General features: G+C 35.6%; 2 protein-coding genes across 5 annotated transcripts in view; both read right to left on the bottom strand.

Annotated features, from left to right (window-relative positions):
• LOC123560075 (FYVE and coiled-coil domain-containing protein 1-like) overlaps nucleotides 1-7,084 on the bottom strand; it is a 47,030-nt gene extending 39,946 nt beyond the window's left edge. For all 4 annotated transcript variants that reach the window (XM_053552331.1, XM_045352333.2, XM_045352334.2 and 1 more), the window contains exons 1-4: nucleotides 7,038-7,084; nucleotides 4,090-4,295; nucleotides 2,635-2,754; nucleotides 1,319-1,431 (exon numbers count right to left, since the gene is read on the bottom strand). In XM_053552331.1, the coding sequence (XP_053408306.1) occupies nucleotides 1,319-1,431; nucleotides 2,635-2,754; nucleotides 4,090-4,252 (396 nt within the window). In that variant the 5' untranslated portion in view covers nucleotides 4,253-4,295; nucleotides 7,038-7,084. The remainder of the gene's footprint in view (nucleotides 1-1,318; nucleotides 1,432-2,634; nucleotides 2,755-4,089; nucleotides 4,296-7,037) is intronic.
• Nucleotides 7,085-8,617: 1,533 nt separating this feature from the next.
• The window catches only part of LOC123560073 (proton-coupled zinc antiporter SLC30A2-like), a 48,852-nt gene continuing 35,959 nt past the window's right edge, over nucleotides 8,618-21,510 (bottom strand). The window contains exon 8 of the mRNA XM_053552330.1: nucleotides 8,618-19,103. Coding sequence (XP_053408305.1) covers nucleotides 18,955-19,103 — 149 coding nt within the window. The 3' untranslated portion in view covers nucleotides 8,618-18,954. The remainder of the gene's footprint in view (nucleotides 19,104-21,510) is intronic.

Below are 21,510 nucleotides of genomic sequence, written 5' to 3'. Positions count from 1 at the left end.
ATGTCCACATATGAAAACAAGAGGGCCATAAAGGCCCTGTATCGCTCACCTGACCCATTGACCTAAAGATCATCAAGATTAACATTCTGACCAAGTTTCATTAAGATATGGTCCTCTAAAGTGTTAACAAGCTTTTCCTTTGATTTGACCCTGTGACCTAATTTTTGACCTGACATGACCCAGATTTGAACATGACCTATAGATCATCAAGATAAACATTCTGACCAAGTTTCATTAAGATATGGTCATAAATGTTGCCTCTAAAGTGTTAACTAGCTTTTCCTTTGATTTGACCCCGTGACCGAGTTTTTGACCCGACATGACCCAGATTCAAACTTGACCTAAAGATCATCAAGTTTAACATTTTGACTAAGTTTCATGAAGATAGAGTCATAAATGTGGCCTCTAGAGTGTTAACAAACTTTTCCTTTGATTTGACATAGTGACCTAGTTTTTAACTCAATCTGACCCAGATTTGAACTTGACCTATAGTTCATCAAGATTAACATTTTGACCAAGCTTCATTAAGATATGGTCATTAATGAGGCCTCTACAGTGTATACCAACTGTTCCTTTGATTTGACCCGGTGACCTAGTTTTTAATCCTACATGACCCATATTCAAACTGGATCTTGAGATCATCAAGATTAACATTCAAACCAAGTTTCATGAAGATACAGTCATAAATGTGGCCTCTACAGTGTTAACAAGCTTTTCATTTGATTTGACCTGGTGACCTAGTTTTTAACCCAGATGACCCAACATCCAACTCGTCCAAGATTTTATTAGGGGTAACATTCTGACCAAGTTTCATTAAGATTGGGCCAAAAATGTGACCTCTAGAGTGTTAACAAGCTTTTCCTTTGATTTGACCTGATGACCTAGTTTTTGACCCCAGATGACCCAATATCAAATTCGTCCAAGATTTTATTGAGGGTAACATTCTGACCAAGTTCCATTAAGATTGGACCAAAAATGTGACCTCTAGAGTGTTAACAACCTTTTCCTTTGATCTGACCTGTTGACCTAGTTTTTGAACCCAGATGACCCAATATCGAACTCATCCAAGATTTTATTGAGGGTAACATTCTGACCAAGTTTCAGTACGACTGGGTAAAAATTGTGGACTCTAGAGTGTTAACAGTCAAATTGTTGACGACGGACAGACGACGACGGACACAGGGCGATCACAAAAGCTCACCTTTGAGCACTTCATGCTCAGGTGAGCTAAAAATGGCAAACTTAACAAAAAAAGATATTTTCCTTTGCCTTTTCCACATAATAAAATATAAGAAATAAGTATTAAAATAATACTTACATCACCAGTTGTTTTGACATATTTAATGCCATCATTGACCCCTTTCAGTGGGGCGAGACACTCACAAAAATACTCCCAGTAATCCTTCCTCCTACCAGTGATTGACTTCTTGTCTGCAATTACACAATACACGTGCTTGATAAACACAGTCAAATACATTAGTGACAATATATGGTCATGCGCTAACCAGTCATTAATCAAACTGTAACAATGGCCCAACTACATGTATATTTGATAAACAGCCAAAGAACCGTGTTTAGCTCATATTTTGATTGTATTTAGAATAAAAATGCATTATAACATAGTATATTGTATCTTGTTCATTATCTATATACAGTTACAATTGTTTTGCACCAAGTCCATTACACCCTTCTTTTCTGGTGTATCAAAATAATTCAATTGGAATTAAATTTCAGGCCAGTACTAGTAACTAAAAATTGCTAAAACTGTTTGAAAATAATTCAAACATGGACAACATAAACTGTCTCATAACTGTTGGAATACACAAGAGTGATTAAAAACAAACAAGAAACTGGAAGTTTATTACAAAAAAAAAAAAAAACACAACCGGTCTATGATGGGAGAATAAGAAATTTGTGTGTACAAAATGTTTTTCTCAGATTTTACTATTACATTCCATAAAGCAGCAAGTCTTCTTCGATTTCAAACCAAGTTCTTACAACATTCACTTAATAATGGAACAGATCTGGAGGATAACTGTCTTTAATTGCCAAACCTTTAGTCAAATCAACAGGGAGATCATTTACCTTCCTTCCATTATCAAACTCATAACATCTAAGTTTGCAGTTTTGCCATCGCTTCTTGGTTAACAGGCCATGCCAGATACGTACTAAAATACTTGGTTAACAGGCCATGCCAGACACGTACTAAAACACTTGGTTAACAGGCCATGCCAGATATGTACTAAAATACTTGGTTAACAGGCCATGCCAGATACGTACTAAAACACTTGGTTAACAGGCCATGCCAGATACGTACTAAAATACTTGGTTAACAGGCCATGCCAGATACGTACTAAAACACTTGATTAACAGGCCATGCCAGATACGTACTAAAACACTTGGTTAACAGGCCATGCCAGATACGTACTAAAACACTTGGTTAACAGGCCATGCCAGATAAGTACTAAAATACTTGGTTAACAGGACATGCCAGATAGGTACTAAAACACTTGGTTAACAGGACATGCCAAGTAAGTACTAAAATACTTGGTTAACAGGACATGCCAGATAGGTACTAAAATACTTGGTTAACAGGACATGCCAGACAGGTACTAAAATATGCACCAATATTACCTTTCATGTCAGTTTGCAGCAGAAATTCTAGTTTAGCACAGAACCTGTGTAATGTTTGGTTGTTATCATCAACTGGAGAACCATCTTCATCAAAATTTGACTTCAGACTCTGTATACAGTCTGTAGAAGAAAAATGTCTTTATCTGATAACATAATTATTAAATCTAGTCATGTGCTTCTTTCAGATGCTCTTATGTATGTTCTAAAAATACATTTTGCAAAATGTCCTCAAAATAAAATGCCTGTGTCAATGTTACCCAGTAATGCAATTTTAAGGGAAACACAACAGTATTACATATTACTCTAAATTTAATATGCACAATTTGTTTGTTTGTTTGTTTTGAGTTTAACATCATTTTTCAACAGTATTTCAGTTATGTAACAGCGGGCAGTAAACCTAACCAGTGTTCCTGGATTCTGTACCAGTACAAACCTATTCTCTGCAAGTAACTGCCAACTTCTCCACATAAATCAGAGGTGGAAGATGAATGATTTCAGAAACAGTCTTTTATCATATTGTCACAGAGAACATAGGCCTCATCCGGGGATCAAACTCAAGACCCCTGATCCATAGATCTGCGCTCTCCCTATTGCAAAAGTGTATCCTTAAGTATGAATCTGTGAATAGACAAAAACTGAAAAAAAAAGATTGTATTTAAAACATATCATTACTATAAATGTGCAGAATATGGGGGCTGCTGCCAAAAATCAAGATGCTGAGATAATTTACCGAGATATTTTTGTTACTTACACAGTAGTATAATTCTATAGTTTGATATTTCATACTACCAATCCTCATTCCTAAAAATATCCTTACTAGAAGAACTTCCTGGTCAGGGTATTCAAAGAACCAATGTTCTTGCCTACCGGTACTTAGAATGTAAAAGGGCCTCGGTAGCTGAGTGGTAAAGGTCGCTGACTCCAAATCACTTGCCCCTCACTGATGCTGGTTGGAGCCTAGCTCTCGGTGTTGAACTCTTCATGTGAGGAAGCCATCCAGCTGGCTTATGGAAGGTTGGTTGATCTACCCAGGTGCCCGCCATGATGAAATAATGTAAAGTCACCATATGACCTAAAGTGTGTCGGTGCTAAGTTAAACCCATCAAAACAAAACAAACTTAGTGCGGAAAGACAAGTTAATCCGGGTTAGAAATCACCCATCTTTTCAATAGGGATAAGCTACATATGCCCATATTAACACAATTATTATGTCATCATAGTGTACCAAATATTTTTAATTTACAACATCTTTGAAAATGTTGCAATAATATTAACAATAGGCAAGAACATTGACCTAACAAGTCTGTCTGGGTACGCTAAGTGTATTCCCAACTCTTGGGACAGCATGGATAAAAAAATCTCACTTTTCCCCTAATTTTCAATTCACACTGTCCTTCAGGTTTGGGAAAAACCTGTCTAACACAGACATACATGTAAGATCTTTACATTCCTTACCTAGAACATCTTGTAGTATTTTGGAAGGTTGCGCAGCCACAGCAAGTCCTGATGAACTACTGGAGCTTGATCGCAATGGAGAACCTGGAGCTTCGGTCTGGCTGCTGTCTCCATTCTGAGTCCCAACTCTACTCTTAAACCTCTCGAAAGCAGAAAAAGACATTGTTAACTGTAGTCAGCCATCTTTGTATCCATGTGTCCAAAATCTGAAAAGATAAACAATCCAGTAAATAAATTAAACAATACAGCTTTTCACTTAACATCATGCTGTTTACTATTTTATTAATGAAAGTGAAGGTCAAATCATTCAGAAAGGGGCTGAGCAGAGGACACAATAATAATAATAATAATAAAATAAAACATTTATAGAGGCTATGCAACTAGGCAAACCCAATTTCTTTTTGTATTTCCATTAATTTGAGACTGATATTTTCATTTTACTGGTGACATTATTTATTATGTTCCTGTGACTGACGACATGTTGAACGGGATAATAATTCAGTTATTGCAATCTGTAGCTTTAAATTAAAGATAATCAATGCATTCCAAACTTTCTTTAAACTATTTTATTATCTAAAATAGGCATGTAATGCCGAAGTAGAAAATTCTCATGAAACATTAAGTTGAAATGCAAATGATTAAAACTTATCAACAGAAAATCAGACCAATTTTAGGCCTTCGTCCTGCCAATTGGCTCACTTGTTAGTTTATATTAATTTATTTTATGCCGAGAGTGAAGCAAGTTCTGCAGCTTATATCAATCACTCTTGACATCTCACTCCAGATGGAATCCATTGCCACAAGGGTACAACTTTTAATTCTATCGCATCATGTCTCAAACCTTTAACTTGTAGAGGAGGAAATATGTAACTGACACTGTTCATTTTAAAACTGTTTAATGCAGCTGACACAGTTAAAATTCTGGAGAAGTTACATGTATAATCACGTTGATACGTAAGAAATTTAGTCAAGAAGGTTTGAGGAATGTTTTTGCTTGAACTGCAACTTGTGACTTCTAAACACATATGGAGTCAGCAACCAGTGGTCATGTATATTGAATGCCAAATAAGTTGCATGGACATGTATATATAAAGATATACAAAGGGAAAATATTTGCGGAAATAGCACTTTGCAACAAAATGAGCAAAAAGATATGGCTTCAATTTTTTTTTTCTTAAGTCGAGACCATTTTGACATGTAAGACAGCGCACTAATGTCAGCACACTACAAACAAACACTTTTTAAGTTAAGGCCTAATAATATGCAACTTAATAAGGAAAGAGCAAACAGAATCTCTAGAAAGAATGCCTCTTCTCTTAAAATCGTTTCATTTCAATACCACAGGAGCTGCTTGTAAAACAACCAGGGGCATAAAAAGTCTTATCTTGCATTGAGACTATTTCAAACAAGAGCACCATAATGTGGAGCAATATATGCCCAAAGGTATGACCTTTGACCCTTAATTCTAAGTCCATAAAAAAATTAATTCTAAGTCCATAAACTATCATTACCAGGTACAGATATGTCAAAATACACCAAAAAATTGGAGGTATCATCCATGTTGTACCACAGAAAAGTGGTCTCAGTTTTTATAATAAATAAAAAAGTTACAAAATAGGCTATTTATAGTAACATAAAAGGGAAGTAATTCAATAAAAAAAATTATTGTAAGTGAAAAAAAAAGAGATCTGCCAATTGCCAAATAAAAACAAGAACACCATAATGCAGAGCAATATACACTTGTAACAAAGTCATATGACCTTTGACCCCTAAGTGTGACCTTGACCTTGAAGTCAGCCATCCGAAACATGCACTCTGCACGTTGTCTCAATGTAGTGAACATTTGTGCTAAGTTTCTTTAAAATCCTTCAAGTAGTTCAAGAGTTACAGAGAAGACACAAAACAAAGTAATATGAGCTTTGACCCCTAAATGTGACATTGACCTTGAAGCAAGCCATCCTAAACATGTGCTCTACACGGCGTCTTGATGTGGTGAACATTTGTGAACATTTGTGTCAAGTTTGTTTGAAATCCTTCAAGGGGTTCAAGAGTTACAGAGTGGACATGAATTCGCTAACAGACAGACGGACACTGGGGTCATAACAAAATACGTCCCTTAGGGTGTATAAAAATATCTCACTATGATTTTTTTGCTGGAATGAGTATAGCAAGTGTTCTTAATGCAATCAGTTATGCTTAGTCTAGATTTTACTTTATTCACAACAAGACTTTCAACATCAGAACTTGATGAAAATTTATAAATGTTGCAATGAAACAGAACTGATACTCTGCATCCTCCTAAACTACGACATGTAGCTCTTTCAAACAAAGACCTTTCAAGTAAATGTCTACATTTAACTCTAACAGATCTTCAAGAGATGACATCATCTTAAATATGCAATGAATACTGCCATCCCTGGTTTACGCATTTGTATCAGAACCTTCAGTGTTTTTAACAAGGTTTCTAAGCTTAACCTTAAATGGGGTTAAATAATCAGATATCAGGCAGCTTATTAGCTCAATCATTAGAGCATGTACTCGCCCTATAAGTGAGGGGTCCCAGGTTGGAGCCCTGGACTGGCTGCAAATTGTTCTAACCCTATGACATCTCTCAGATTCCACTGAATGTGTTGCTCTAATTTATAGAAACTGTTAAAGTTCATGCAGACATTACATTTAATCTTTTCCATTTTCTTAGTTCAAGCTGCCTGCAATTCTGTGTTTCATACTCCCCCAGAAACTCTACAAATATGTGAACTCTGGCTAACTACTTTCTATCCGAATAGGAGTGCAGTTGACCTGACGCTTCGTAGCATAATATCCTTCTTATCGCCAAATCAATAACGACATCAATTTAGCATATGGAAGTAAACAAACATTTCATGCTACAAAAATCACAAAAATGTTGTTTTTCAGCAATGAAGGAAACAAATTAAATGTTTTCTTACCCTGGGCAAAGTTTGTTGACACGATTTGCTTGATTGGCTAAATTTAGAGAACAATGTTCTCAGCATGTTTGACCAATTGTCGTTATAAACCAAGCGGTTGAATTGAAACTGGACTGGATTGCTAAAAGTTACATAATGTGTGCATGTTTTGCTACAATTATAAAAGCTGAAGTCCAATTAGTCAAAAAGACAAGATTGTGTTTTATGTATAGGAATCTGAACCGTTGGATCAAGACCGACTACGGCCGTACTTCAAGTGTAACAGATATGCTACAGCCTCCCTAAACTTTGTCGACTGGATTTAAGGCGTGTAGATTCTAGGTTATCACTCTTCTATAAGATTCATCATGATCTGCATGGTTGCTATCCCAGTCGTAGATTACCAATGACCCGCTATGGCCATTCCCTAAGTTATAGGTTAATTACTGCAACCACTGACTACTGCAAGTTTTCTTAATTTCAGAGAACAGTGTACCATCGGAACCAACTTCCCCCCAGTGTCGCCCACCTCCCTACCCTAGAGCAGTTCAGTGCTGCAGTTTGCAGCCTAGAACATGTCTCGCCCTAGTTATCCTGCAAACTCAAGTTTTAATCTTTTTACATCACCAAATTTATTTTAATTTCTTCCACTCTTAATTTTTTATCACTATATTCTTTCTCTTCATGATTTTGATGCGCAAAACGTCTACGTTCCCACAAGGGGTTTGACTTCAACGGCAGAAAGATATGGGACCCTGCAAATACAGGAAAACACAATGATATTGCCATATTTACATATTACAAATGCTGTCATATGAAATTTTGACCATGCACATCAGTCACTGTGCTGTCAGAACCCAATATATGAAGTAAAACAACAACTCAGGGCTGTGAGTTGTTGCCAGGACATCAGTCCTTGATTTTGGATTATAAAGAAATCCCGTCAAAATTTAAGCAGTATCAAAAACGAGGTTTTGAAAAGTTTTGGACATATCTCAAACCGAGGATGGGATTTCTTTTATCAACAACTTAATAGGTGTAGATTTATTTTCCCAACACTCAATCACTTTACATTAACTTTCATGTTTTATGAAAAACTTTGCACACCCCTAAATGCATGTCTCATTAAATTTAGTATTCCATGACTGGTGTGAGGCAAATGATGTGAGATACAATTATTTCACACTGGTATTTTATTCTAGATATTCTGTCTCATACGTAAGAAATTAGTTTCCATGATATATCAGATGTACAAAGCAAATATCTTGCACCTTGCTTTGGCAGGACGTAGCTTCAATCATAGGGTTATAGGGGACCCAAATTTATTGTGTCCTTTGTAAAAGAAAACTGTCTGACACACCATTCCTATTTAACCTGGCCACAAAACAGAAATACCACACCATACTTTCTGTCTGCTTCTGGTATGAAATATACTCTCTTATAATTCCAGTCATTAGCGCCACCTCTGAATTATCACTGGCTCTTTTTTCAACTTACCTCTGAAAAAGGTGTTTATAGGCCATGCTTAAGATGTCCAATACAGATGGTCTGTTCAAATGAAGGCTGTAAAAATGTCTGGTGATAATGTAAGAACAAGCAAACAGTAGATAAACTTTTTATTTCATAACTCTGGTTAAAATCAATGTGATAAACTGACAATGGTTTGACAGAAGTGTATCAAACTTTCTGTCATAAAACAAAGAAAACAATAACAAATATTTGTCAAACAAAATTGCAGAAAATATAAAATATAGCCAGTCCAATGCATTAGTGAATATAATGTTTAAATGTAATAGAAAAACACATCCATAAATGTTCCACCAAATAAAACCAATCTAAATGTAGTTCCATTTCCTAAGAGACAAACTAAATTTAATAAACAAAAACAAACTAAATAAAGCATACTTATGTTTCATTTAAAAGTTTCATTATATATGTTGTGTAGAAATTAAGTCTCTTAGTGTGAATATAATGACTTTATGACTATGATCTTCATATCATTGATAAAAATACAAGTGCTGACCTAGTTTTATTGTTACTTAGTTGACATTTTCCTCAACTCAAAAATTCAGTCTCAAATTTCTTAAATGGGTAAGAGGTTATAAAACTGAGTTTTGAAACCAGTCTAAAAACTCGAGCATCTGACTGGTTGCTTTGACCATGGAAATGCTGCTTTCTGAGACTGGTCTTCCAACTTCGTTTTATTTAGTCTCAAATTCCTTCCAAGGACTCAATGTTATAATATGGAGTTTTGAAACCAGTCTAAAAATCAAGCATCTGATTGGTTGCTTTGAGCATGGAAATGCTGTTTTCTGAGACTGGTCTTCCAACTTTTATAACCTTGAATCTGGAATGATTATCGTATTAGACCTTCCTGCTCAAATCCAGTGGAATGGCTGGGAGTATAACTATAATGTATGCTGAAAAAAATCTATTAATCAAATGTATCTGTAACCCTAGGAACCAATGACACCATAATTAAAATACCAATTAGTAAACAAAGTTAACAATTGTAGTAAGTCTGACCAGTCAGAAAACTTTTCAAGGTGACTATGACCTTGACCTTGACCCTTGAATCATTAAATGTCAACTAATGACCTAATATCACCAAATCAAATCATTTCAGTTGATTGGCAAACTTGGCATAAGCTTTTGCCCAAACTACATAAAAATGATTTGAGACTTTCTACTGAATCTTTCAATGAATTCTATCAGTAGGTTGGAATCACTCTTCAGCTTTTGACTAGAAACCATTTTCAGTATCAAGAACTATGCTGTAACCTTCTGCTTTGACTTGTTAGCACACACACCACCATTCACCCATAATTCTCCTCCAAATGTTGACTAGAAAACTTTGTTTCTAAGTTTAAGGTCACACATACCAGTACCGCATAAACCACATATTTGATTGGCCAAACAACATATGAAAAGAAGTTAGCTACAGCCTACAGGTAAAGGCATTCTCCCCACTGTTATCTGTAGATGGATCAACCATAGTGCATCATTATTCAGTACTTGACTTCAGCACAGAAAGGGTGCTTACTGGAATATAGTATTTGTTTAACTGAATAAAGTATCTACACAGTTACTTCCCCTTTATCAGTGTGCGGCAGTATACCAAAAATGCAGTCCAGTAGGATTAAATCACAGTTACAGCAAAATAATGAAGTACTGCCTATGAATTAATTTGTATGCAAACATCTTTCAGCTTGAATAAAGTAATATTAAGAAAGAGCAAATGTAGTGCTCCACTTTCATGAGCAATTCAACAAAAATGTTTAAAGGTTGTTATCAAAAATACATTTATTCTAGTATGACAGTGACAGATTTTATATAAAATATGTTCATTTTCTTTCACAACAAATAAACAAAGTAATAAGCAGTAACCTGCAAGTTACTTCCCTTTTCTGTGAAACATATTAAATATATAGTTCTTCCCTTTACAGCAATAAATAGTATTTTTACATAGTTTTTATCATTATTGTGATAACTAGATGCCAACAGGCAACATGTCGAGCCCGCCAGCTGTCAAAAGGACTAACATTATGATACTATTTGATGGCGACAGAACTAATTGCGGCAAACATTTCTGTTAAGTTATTTAAGAACATCTCCATCCGTGGCTAAGTTACAGCCCAAACAAGAGAAACTGCATCAACTTTTGACCTTTGACCCCTAGGTGTGACCTTGATCTTTCAACTACTTATGCCTGACAGATTGTCTCATTGAGGCAAACAATTGTGCCAAGTTATTTAAGAAACCCTCAATCCATAGCTGAGTTACAGCCCAGAGTATGACCTTGACCTTTAAGCTACCAATCTGGTTGTTGCATATAACACATCATTTTATCCAGGTAAACATTTGTGCCAAAGTATTTAAGAATCTCTCAATCCATGGCTGAGTTACAGCACAGACAAGCAAAACAGCACCGAGTTTTGACCTTTGACCTCGAAGTATGACCTTGACCTTTAAGCTACCAATCTGTTCTTGCACGCGACATCGTGTCATTGAGGCAAACAAATGTGCCGAGTTATTTAAGAATCCCTTGATCCATGGATAAGTTACAGCCCGGACAAACTCGGATGGACAGATGCACGCACGCATGCACATACACCGAACCGCCAGTGTGACAACTATGTCAAGCTCACCGCCAGCAGGCTCAACAAATATTAATGACAAAGTAGCTTTGAAGCTTCTCCTTTGCAGCGATACATACTATTTACAAAGCTGCTTCCCCTTAGCTGTGATATACAATATTTACATAGATGTTTTCCTTCACAATAACAAAGTAACTTCCCGTTTTTTGTGATATGCAATATTTACATATATGCAGCTACTTCCCTTTTCTGTGATATATGTATGTAACATTTTAGGCAGATTAAATATGACAGATGTAATGCTGCACTTCTGTTGATAAAATTTCGATGTTTTATAGGGCATCAAGAAACTACAGTCTGATTCACAAATACTGTCACAAGATTTTTTTTATTTGGTTTCATTTTTAAAAATTTAAAGATCACGCTAAAGGAATCATTTGTGTGGCGGTAAATTTTTCAACAATGCACTGAACACATACTATCAGCCTGAAATATTAAAAGACAGAAAAACATCATTTTTCCCATATCTTTCTACATAAAAAATCAGGTATGGGAATTTTTAAGAACATATTTTGAAACAAACATATTTATTCATTTTTTAACTGCAGAGCATTTAGAATTACAAAGATAATTGTGCCGTCTGCTACAAAAAAACAACAACAAACACATACAAATGTATAACATTCAGAAGTTCAGTAATACAGTGAAAACATAAATGAGCCGCGCCATGAGAAAATCAACATTGTGGCTTTGTGACCAGCATGGATCCAGACCAGCCTGAGCATCCGCACAGTCTGGTCAGGATCCATGCTGCTCGCTAACAGTTTCTCCAATTGCAATAGCTTTTGAAAGCAAACAGCATGGACCCTGACCAGACTGCGCGGATGCGCGGGCTGGTCTGGATCCATGCTGGTCGCAAAGCCACTATGTTAATTTTCTCATGACACGGCTCAAATATTCATGGGGGACCAATTTTCATGGATTTTGTGATAGTTTCGATTCATGAAATTTAATCCCTATAAACAAATAAAATTCCTATACATTTTACCTCACATATGCCCACGAAATGCAAATTTTGGCCAATACCACAAAATTTTGTTGCCAGGAATTTAAATGGTTTCACAATATAAGGAACTTAATAACAACTTACTGAAATTTGAGAATAATTATCACAAAACAATAAAATGGCACCGGTGTAAGTATATCCTTCTTACAGTTACTAAGAAATGTAATGAGACAGGATGTAACAAATTATACAACTATATCTGATATATATATACATCATTACTAAAAGTTTTCCTTCTTTGTTCCCTAAATTCAACTTATCTAAAAATACAATCTACTCAAAGTACTGTAAAAGCAAACATTTTCACGAGGGATTTAATTCTGCTATATTTTCTAACTGGACCTATTCCCAAAAATTCATATTCCTGAATGCGCAGTTTTTGTTATACTTGTAAGCTTAGTTTTAACAAGAGCTGTCTGTAAGACACATGCTCAACTTTTCTCAGTGCTTGACTCTGAATTAAAGCTCTGCTAGTAAAAATTTTATAAAACTTTAATAAAAAAATTCAAAGTTTAAAAACAGAGTTATGCAGATTGTTTCTCCTGGTGTAGACTTTGATAGTAAATAACTATTTTAAGTTTCAAGTCAAAAGCTTTGATAATAACAAAGATATCTGACTTTATCAAAAACTTAAACCAAAATATTCTAAGTTAAAAAGGGGCATAACTCTATCAAAATTCAAATCAGAGTTATGGGGATTGGTGTTTTCAATAAGAAGACATGTGAACTTATAAAATAACATAAGAAATACATAAAATGCTATTTCAGGTTTAATATTAGAGACTTTATACATATAAATGAGTCAGCATATTTACAATTGAAAATGAAAAATCTAAAATTGCTGTATTGTATTACTACCTTGAGATTCAAAGCATGAATGTAAAGGACAGAAATGCTTAAAAATGACAACACCCAGACAGTATAAGACTTGTATACACTCCAGTTGTATGCTATCATTCGACATGTCATTTCTAAGGGTGTGCATTATGTCACAACAAATAATCAAATATATTAAAGTACAGCTAGATCCCAAGCTTAAGATGACGTGATTAATGCAATAATTGGTTTTGAACACATATTTTTCAGAGGAACCTATTGTTTTGATTCATACATAATGCCTAGTTTTGACATATATACACTGCCCAGAGGAAACCAGTGTTTTGATATAAGCATTGCCCAGTTGAAAGTGGTGTTTTGATGTAAGCACTGCCCAGAGGAAACTGGTGAATTGATGTAATCACTGCCCAGTTGAAACTAGTGTTTTGATATAAACACTGCCAAGAGGAAACTGGTGTTTTGATGTAGTCACTGTCCGGTTGAAACTAGTGTTTTGATAGAAACACTGCCAAGAGGAAACTGGTGTTTTGATGTAGTCACTGCCCAGTTGAAACTAGTGTTCTGATATAAACACTGCCAAGAGGAAACTGGTGTTTTGATGTAGTCACTGCCCAGTTGAAACTAGTGTTCTGATATAAACACTGCCAAGAGGAAACTAGTGTTTTGATGTAAACACAGCCCAGAGGAAACTGGTGTTTGATGTAAACACAGTCCAGATGAAACTGGTGTTGGAAACTGGTGTTTTGCTGTAAACACTGCCCAGTTGATGCTGGTGTTTTGATGTAAACACTGCCCAGAGAAAACTGGTTTTAATGTAAACACTGCCCAGATGAAACTGGTGTTTTGATGTAAACACTGCCTAGAGGAAACTGGTGTTTGATGTAAACACAGTCCAGATGAAACTGGTGTTGGAAACTGGTGTTTTGCTGTAAACACTGCCCAGTTGATGCTGGTGTTTTGATGTAAACACTGCCCAGAGAAAACTGGTTTTAATGTAAACACTGCCCAGTTGATGCTGGTGTTTTGATGTAAACACTGCCTAGAGGAAACTGGTGTTTTGATGTAATCACTGCCCAGTTGAAACAAGTGTTTTGATGTAAACACTGCCCTGATGAAACTGGTGTTTTGACCTCATTAAACCAACCCCCCCCCCCCTCTCCATTCATACAATTTAGGTCATATGGTGACTTTTTCAGATGAAGATGGTAGAGGAAGACTCCACAAGTTCATCCATGTATTATTTCAGGAAAGAACCTGGTAGAATGATTGACCTTCTGCAAACTAGCTTGATGGCTTCCTCACAAGCAGAATTTTACACCACAAGTGAGATTTCAAACCCTCTTTGGTGAAAGTCAATGACCTTAACCACACATTCTCACAGGTCCCTCATATCACTATTAACTTGGTATGTGCTACTAATGATTCACAGTTAATCATCTGTAACTTTCATTTTCAAGTAATAAAAGACTCAATAAACTAAAACAACAAAACAGCAGTTTAATGCATGTATTTCTATTGCACATAAGAAACTGCATCCAGTCAAGTCATTCTTTCTGACAACTAAAACCCACAGGGTTGTGCCCATTGTAAGCACCCTCTTCCCAGCCCTGGTCCCTATTGCTGCACCATTTCTTTCCACTAATCAATTTCATAGTTGGGTAAAATTGGTTTCTACATAATCATAATGCTGTCCAAGATATTATGAATGTTTCCAGAATGGGATATGTGTATCCTGAAAGGGATCAGTGTTTCTTTAATGGGACAAGAGTTTCCTAAATGGGATGAGTGTTTCCTTAATTGGATGAGTGTTTTCTGAATGGGATGAGTGTTTCCTAAATGGAATGGAATGAATGTTCCTAAATGTAATGAGCATATTCCAGATGAGACGAGTGTTTCTTTAGCTGGATTAGTGTTTCTTAAATGGGATGAATGTTTTCTGAATGGGATGAATGTTTCTTTAATGGGACGAGTGTTTCCTTAATGGAATGTGATGAATGTTTCCTTAAAGCGCAAGGAAAGCCTGTCAGTAAGTTAATAAAACCCTAGCAGACGGAATTATCATGAAAACAGCACTGCCTTTTCCTTTTATGGGAAATGTATTTTTAAATCATTTTCCTTTTGGGAACACATTAATGCAAAATACTGCTTCTACAACAATGAAATTTTCCCCCTATTTTAGTCATTATGACGAGATATTCCCTGCCCCATCCCCCAAAAACTGAAAAAAAAAATGCTGATGCAATGTAAGCTTTTTTTTGCTGACACAACAAAATTCCTTCTTTCTTTACCTATAATAGATATTGTCATTCAAACAACATTTTCTTGTCCTTAAAACGAAGTCAATGTCAATATGTTGATACACTATACTAAGTATAAAACCAAAATTACATAATGGCTTTGTTTCACTTGTGTGACTTCGAACATGATAAATGTCATTAAGTCATGACTTCCAATTTTTCAATAAAAATATACAACCTTTCAACAAATTGTAGACATGCAAGTAGAAACTGCCAATACCACAGCTGTTGTTAAGTATACGTATACAAAGCCTGCCCATATGGTTTTGACACTGGTGAAAACAAATAAACTTAAAAACTATCACACATTATGTATAACATATGTAAGCCACATCTCATCATCTTCCCATAACAGAATTTGAAATGACATGTCCATGTAAAAAAATATCTAATATTTTGACAGTTTCTTTTATATCTGTCAATAATCTAATTAAATACAGGCAAGTGTTAACAACCAACAAAAAAAAACCCATCTCAGACATTGTTCTGATGTGGAGAAAAATATTGTTTGGGACATATCTTTAGCTAAAAATTAATTTTCAACTTCAACTCAGACAGCACTGATTAAAATGTGAAAGCATTGTAAAACACTTAATATCTATTTGAGCAATATAATAGGACTAATTTTAGCTCCATAGCCATTCACAAACAGGCTTAAAAATGGTCAAGCAAACCTACTCAAACAAATTTGAGGAGGTTCAAACAAGGATGTTACAGACCAAGCTCTGTGTAGATTCAGTCATAAAGTGTTTCATCTGAGGGCCAAGAATGAGAGAGGACCTTATAATGTAATGTTGATTTTTTTTTTTGCTGAATTGTTAGAAAGAATACAGTTCATAAGTCTTTCCATACATGAAGATATATATATGAGCCACACCATGAGAAAACCAACATAGCAGCTTTGCGACCAGCATGAATCCAGACCATCCTGTGCATCCGCGCAGTCTGTTCAGGATCCATGCTGTTCGCTAACGGTTTCTGTAATTGCAATAGACTTTGGAAGCGAAAAGCATGGATCCTGCCCAGACTGTGCAGATGCGCAGGCTGGTCTGGATCCATGCTGGCCGCAAAGCCACTATGTTGGTTTTCTCATATATATATATACAGTTGGTGCATACCAGAAATCATGTCATATGAAAACATGAATTTCCCCCAAAGTTATTCTTGGAAGAGTGTTCTGAAGCTTCATTACAACATAATACGCTATTCCAGTTTGCAATGTGGCTTTTGGCTTCTACACAATTTAAACAGCCTAATGTGTTCATAATCAGATGAAACTAACATTCTGTAAAAGTCTTATATTTCATGGGGTGTCTTCTCATGATTTTCAGATTTCCGATTTTTTCGCAGGTTTTTTAATTCGTGAGGTTGCCTTATCGAAATCGGAAATTTCCAGTAGTTATATATATATCTGATACTTAATAATATTAAGACAGAAAATTTAGTGAGACAGATGAATTCACGAGAAGTTTCATTTGAAAAATTTCACTAATATAAAAACCTTGCGAAAACTTTTACAGTACTATAAAATCCTCAATATTCATCTGGGACTAGGTTTTGTGGATTTTGTGATAGCGTCAATACATCAAATGAAATTCCAATGATAATTTCCATTCTTTTTATCTTCAAAAGTAAACATAAACAATGTCATATCCCCACAGACTAGCCCTCTCAAATGACACTTTATGCCCACAATATTTAATGATTTTACAGCAACCATGATTCTTCCCTTAAATTCTTGCACATTTTACATTAAAAGCATTGTCTGAGAAAAACTGAGTTTTCAATTTTAGTTTTAACTGAATTTACACAAATACATTATCTTCTTATATGAAAAAATATACCTATCCTTAAAAAGCATTCACAGTGGGATGAAGGAGGCATACGAATATTCTCCGAGTATTCAACAAAGCATACAAAAGAATATAACCATGAATCTGTAAGCTACAAGAAACACAGTTTTCCACAGTAGTTTTGCATTTATTTTGTTAAATGCACAACTTTGCAACAATACAATAAACAAGAAAAGCTGACATCATAATAGTTACAACAAAGCATACCATGAAATCACTAATATTCATGTGGTACTAATTTTTGTATCTTTCGTTGTTTCATCAATCGGTGAAATCAAATTATAATGAAAAAGCTCCCATTCTTTTAATGTGATAAGAGGAAATCCATATATAGCTATGAAATACGAAGTCTGGACAAAACCATGAAACTTTACACCCATACAATTACCCCTGAATCTCGATATCTCGAATTCCAAGAGATCTAACATTTTACTTCAAGATAACCAAAACCAGAAGGTGTTTTTTTCACAAAAACGTATGTCTCTCCCTATGTATACCTTTAGCTCTGGTGGCCATTTTGTGCAGCGAAGGGGAATGTGTCGGCGATATGCACAACTAGGCTTGGTACTGATCACTCCTGTGAAGTTTCGTCGAAATCCAGCCAGCAGTTTGACCTGTGAAAGCTGGACAAAATTTTTCTATTTTTAGCTCTGGTGGCCATTTTGTGAACGAAGTGGAATGTGCCGGCAAAATGCTCAACTAGGCTTGGTACTTATCACTCCTGTGAAGTTTCGTTGAAATCTTGCCAGCAGTTTGACCTGTGAAAGCCGGACAAGCTTTCTGCGGACAGACAGACAGAAGGAAGGCAAAAACAGTATGTTTCCCATATATGGGGGAGACATAATTCGACTTAAAATATGGTATTTTGTGCACCTGTTTTTGGAGCGGAACTGGAAAATGTCTTCGAGATAGCAAGCATTTTGTGACCAGCGAGTTTGAGATATCGAGTTTGAACTGAAAACGATTTCTCAGTGTAAACAAAATGTTTACCGATATGGAATGGAAAACAACAATCAATGCTGGAAGTAAGGCTGGTATCGACCACTGAAACACTGTTTTTTGGCAAGACGGATACAAAGCATCTGCATCTCTTACAAAGAGACTATAAAACAAACCTTTTAAAAGACACTTGTCTCAAGATTTGTGTCAAAATATCACAAAAGACATAAATCTCACATTATGAAAAATCATAAATAAGTTCTGTTCGAGCTGCTACATTGTGTGTAAGCAACTGTTATAAAATCCGACTAATTTATACTATAACAGGGCAAAGAGCTTTACAACATGTGCTTATTTGAATACAACAGAATTTTTATAAAAATAAATACTTTTACTTGTTAAAACACTGTCTTCTTAAACTCAAGGAAACAAACAATGCTCAATATCTTTTTACAATTACTAACATAATTAAGAAACTAATTTCTCAATTTCAATAAAGTTGATGTAAATCTGGGGCTGATCTGCCTTAACAGGCATTCGTGTAGTATACTGTCATGGAAACTATTTCTTGTTTGTTTGTTTGTTTGTTATGGGTTTAATGTCATTTTTTCTACAGTATTTCAGTTATAAAACAGCGGGCAGTCACCCTAACCAGTGTTCCTGGATTCTGTACCAGTACAAACCTGTTCTTAGCAAGTAACTGCCAACTTTCCTACATGAATCAGAGGCGGAGGACGAATGATTTCAGACACAATGTCTTTTATCAAGTCATCATGGAGAACATATCGCCCACCCAAGGATCGAACTCATGACTTCAGCCCTCTCCCTATTTAGCTAAGCAGGCGGATGCTATTTCTTGAGTTCCTGGCAGGAATAACATCTAGTCATAATGTCCGGTTTATAGTCCTCAATTTGTATAGTTGTATGAACAAGGTTGTATCGATCTTTTAGCACCTGGGATGCTTCATACAGCACTTTCTGATGAGTCACTGTCTTGTCTGAAACAAACATGTAAGAAAGTACGATTAACAAAATCTCATTTCACGCATACAAGATGTCTAGCTTCATACCGTGACTGGTGCGTATTGTTGAGTACTATGGTGACTTGGTAAAGTTTTCGGCACATTTTGTCAATATTTACATGTCTTTTTACCATACAGATAAGATTTTAATACAATTCAGCAACATTTACAATATTACTCGCAAAAGCAATAAGCAAATCAAAATGTTTTAAGAAAAATGGGCCAGTTTTCATTTAATAATAGTCAAATCAGGTTCTGAGACTCATACGCATTTAATGAAGTGAATTTTTAAACTTCAGATCCAATGAGTTATCTTTTTAATAATACAAATAAGGCATTTCCTGATGTCTGGATTTATCTTTTGTTTGTTTTTGCTAGGTATTAAGTCAGATGACAAAATTACGTCATAACGCAAATTTCTGGGACTGATGGAAAAGTCTACAGATGCCTCTCCATACATTATTTCATTACAGATGGGAGCTGGATAGAACCAACAATCTTCCGTAAGCCAGCTGGGTGGGTTCCTTGCATGAAGAATTCAACATCTTGAGCGACGCATTGAACTAACATCAGTGCTGCGCAAGTGATTCGTAGTCAGCGTCCATAGCCACCATGGCAGATTTATTTTTAAAAGGTAGTTTTCCTATTTCTTAAAGGTCAAGTTGATAGTCTATGTTTAAAACAAAAGGGTCATGATGACCCTGGATCGCTCACCTGAGTAATATGAGCTACATGTTTCAAATGTCAAACTGATGATAAAATATTAAGAAAGTCAGTAGGTTACATTCATGGTCAATGAAATTCAGTTTTACGATTTGTGTGCAAAACTGTGTAAGTCATCAAAATTTCAAGGCTGTATCTTAAACAAGAGGGCCATGATGGCCCTATATCGCTCACCTGTTATCATTGCACTTGAGGACAAGAAGGTCCTCAGAAAAAATATCTAAGTCCATAGGACAGTAAAAACAAAGGAAAGAAATTAAACCAAAAAGAAAAAAAATTCTTACAAAACATATAGGTCAAAATACACCTAAAAATTGGAGGTACCATCCATGTTGTACCACAGAAAAGTGGTCTCGGTTTTTCCCTACGGCCAATAATAAAAAAGTTACTAAATATAAGCTATTTATAGTAACATAAAAGGAAAGTAATTAAAAAAAAAAATACTGTAAGTGAACAAAAGAAGGATCTGCCAAATAAATCTGTTGATATAAATGAAATTTCAGATCAGTATCTTCATTAGTTACGGAGATATACCCATTTTAATTTGAAATAAAAGGGAAGTAACTTGACATAAAAGCAGTCCATAGTTATCTACTCTGACTGGCTGAGTTCAACTAATGAAAATAATGAAATTTTAAATAAGTCCTATAAGTACTTACTGATATAAATTCATTTTGATTACAATCAGGAGAGGTAATCAGAATATATAAAATAACTCTGAACCTACGCTTAGATCTGATTTGTCATGAAATCCAAGAATTATTGTTGTTGAAGTTATTTTGGAAGTTTGCGTCAAATAAAACCATAAATGAAGTCTCTATATGGCTGCAAAAGCCAAAATAGCCAATTTTGGACCTTTAAGGGGCCATAACTCTGGAACCCATGAGGAAATCTGGCCAGTTCAAGAAAGGAACCAAGATCTTGTGGTGATACAAGTTGTGTGCAAGATAGGTTAAAATCAAAATCGTAAATGAAGCTGCTATTGTGCCGACAAGGTCAAAATAGCTAATTCTGGCCCTTTCAGGGGCCATAACTCTGGAACCCATTAAGGGATCTGGACGGTTCAAGAAAGGAACCAAGATCTTATGGTGACACAAGTTTTGTGCAAGTTAGATTAAATTCAAATCATAAATGAAGTTGCTATTGTGCAGACAAGGTCAAAATAGCTAATTCTGGCCCTTTCAGGGACCATAACTCTGGAACCCATAATGGGATCTGGCTGGTTCAAGAAAGGAACCAAGATCTTATGGTGACACAAGTTTTGCGTAAGTTTGATTAAATTCAAATCATAAATGAAGCTTCTATTGTGCAGACAAGGTCAAAATAGCTAATTTTGGCCCTTTCAGGGGCCATAACTCTGGAACCCATAATGGGATCTAGCCAGTTCAAGAAAGGAATCGAGATCTTATGGTGATACAAGTTGTGTGCAAGTTTGGTTAAAATAAAATCATAAACGAAACCACTATCGTGCAGACACGAAATTGTTGACGCACGGACGGACGCACGGATGGTTCAAGAAAGGAACCAAGATCTTATGGTGACACAAGTTTTGTGTAAGTTTGATTAAATTCAAATCATAAATGAAGCTTCTATTGTGCAGACAAGGTCAAAATAGCTAATTTTGGCCCTTTCAGGGGCCATAACTCTGGAACCCATAATG

The sequence above is a fragment of the Mercenaria mercenaria genome, chromosome 10 (assembly GCF_021730395.1).
Source record: "Mercenaria mercenaria strain notata chromosome 10, MADL_Memer_1, whole genome shotgun sequence".
Taxonomy (NCBI): Eukaryota; Metazoa; Mollusca; class Bivalvia; order Venerida; family Veneridae; genus Mercenaria; species Mercenaria mercenaria.
The sequence above is the reverse complement of the archived record's forward strand: the minus strand, read 5'-3'. Positions and strand labels throughout refer to the sequence as shown.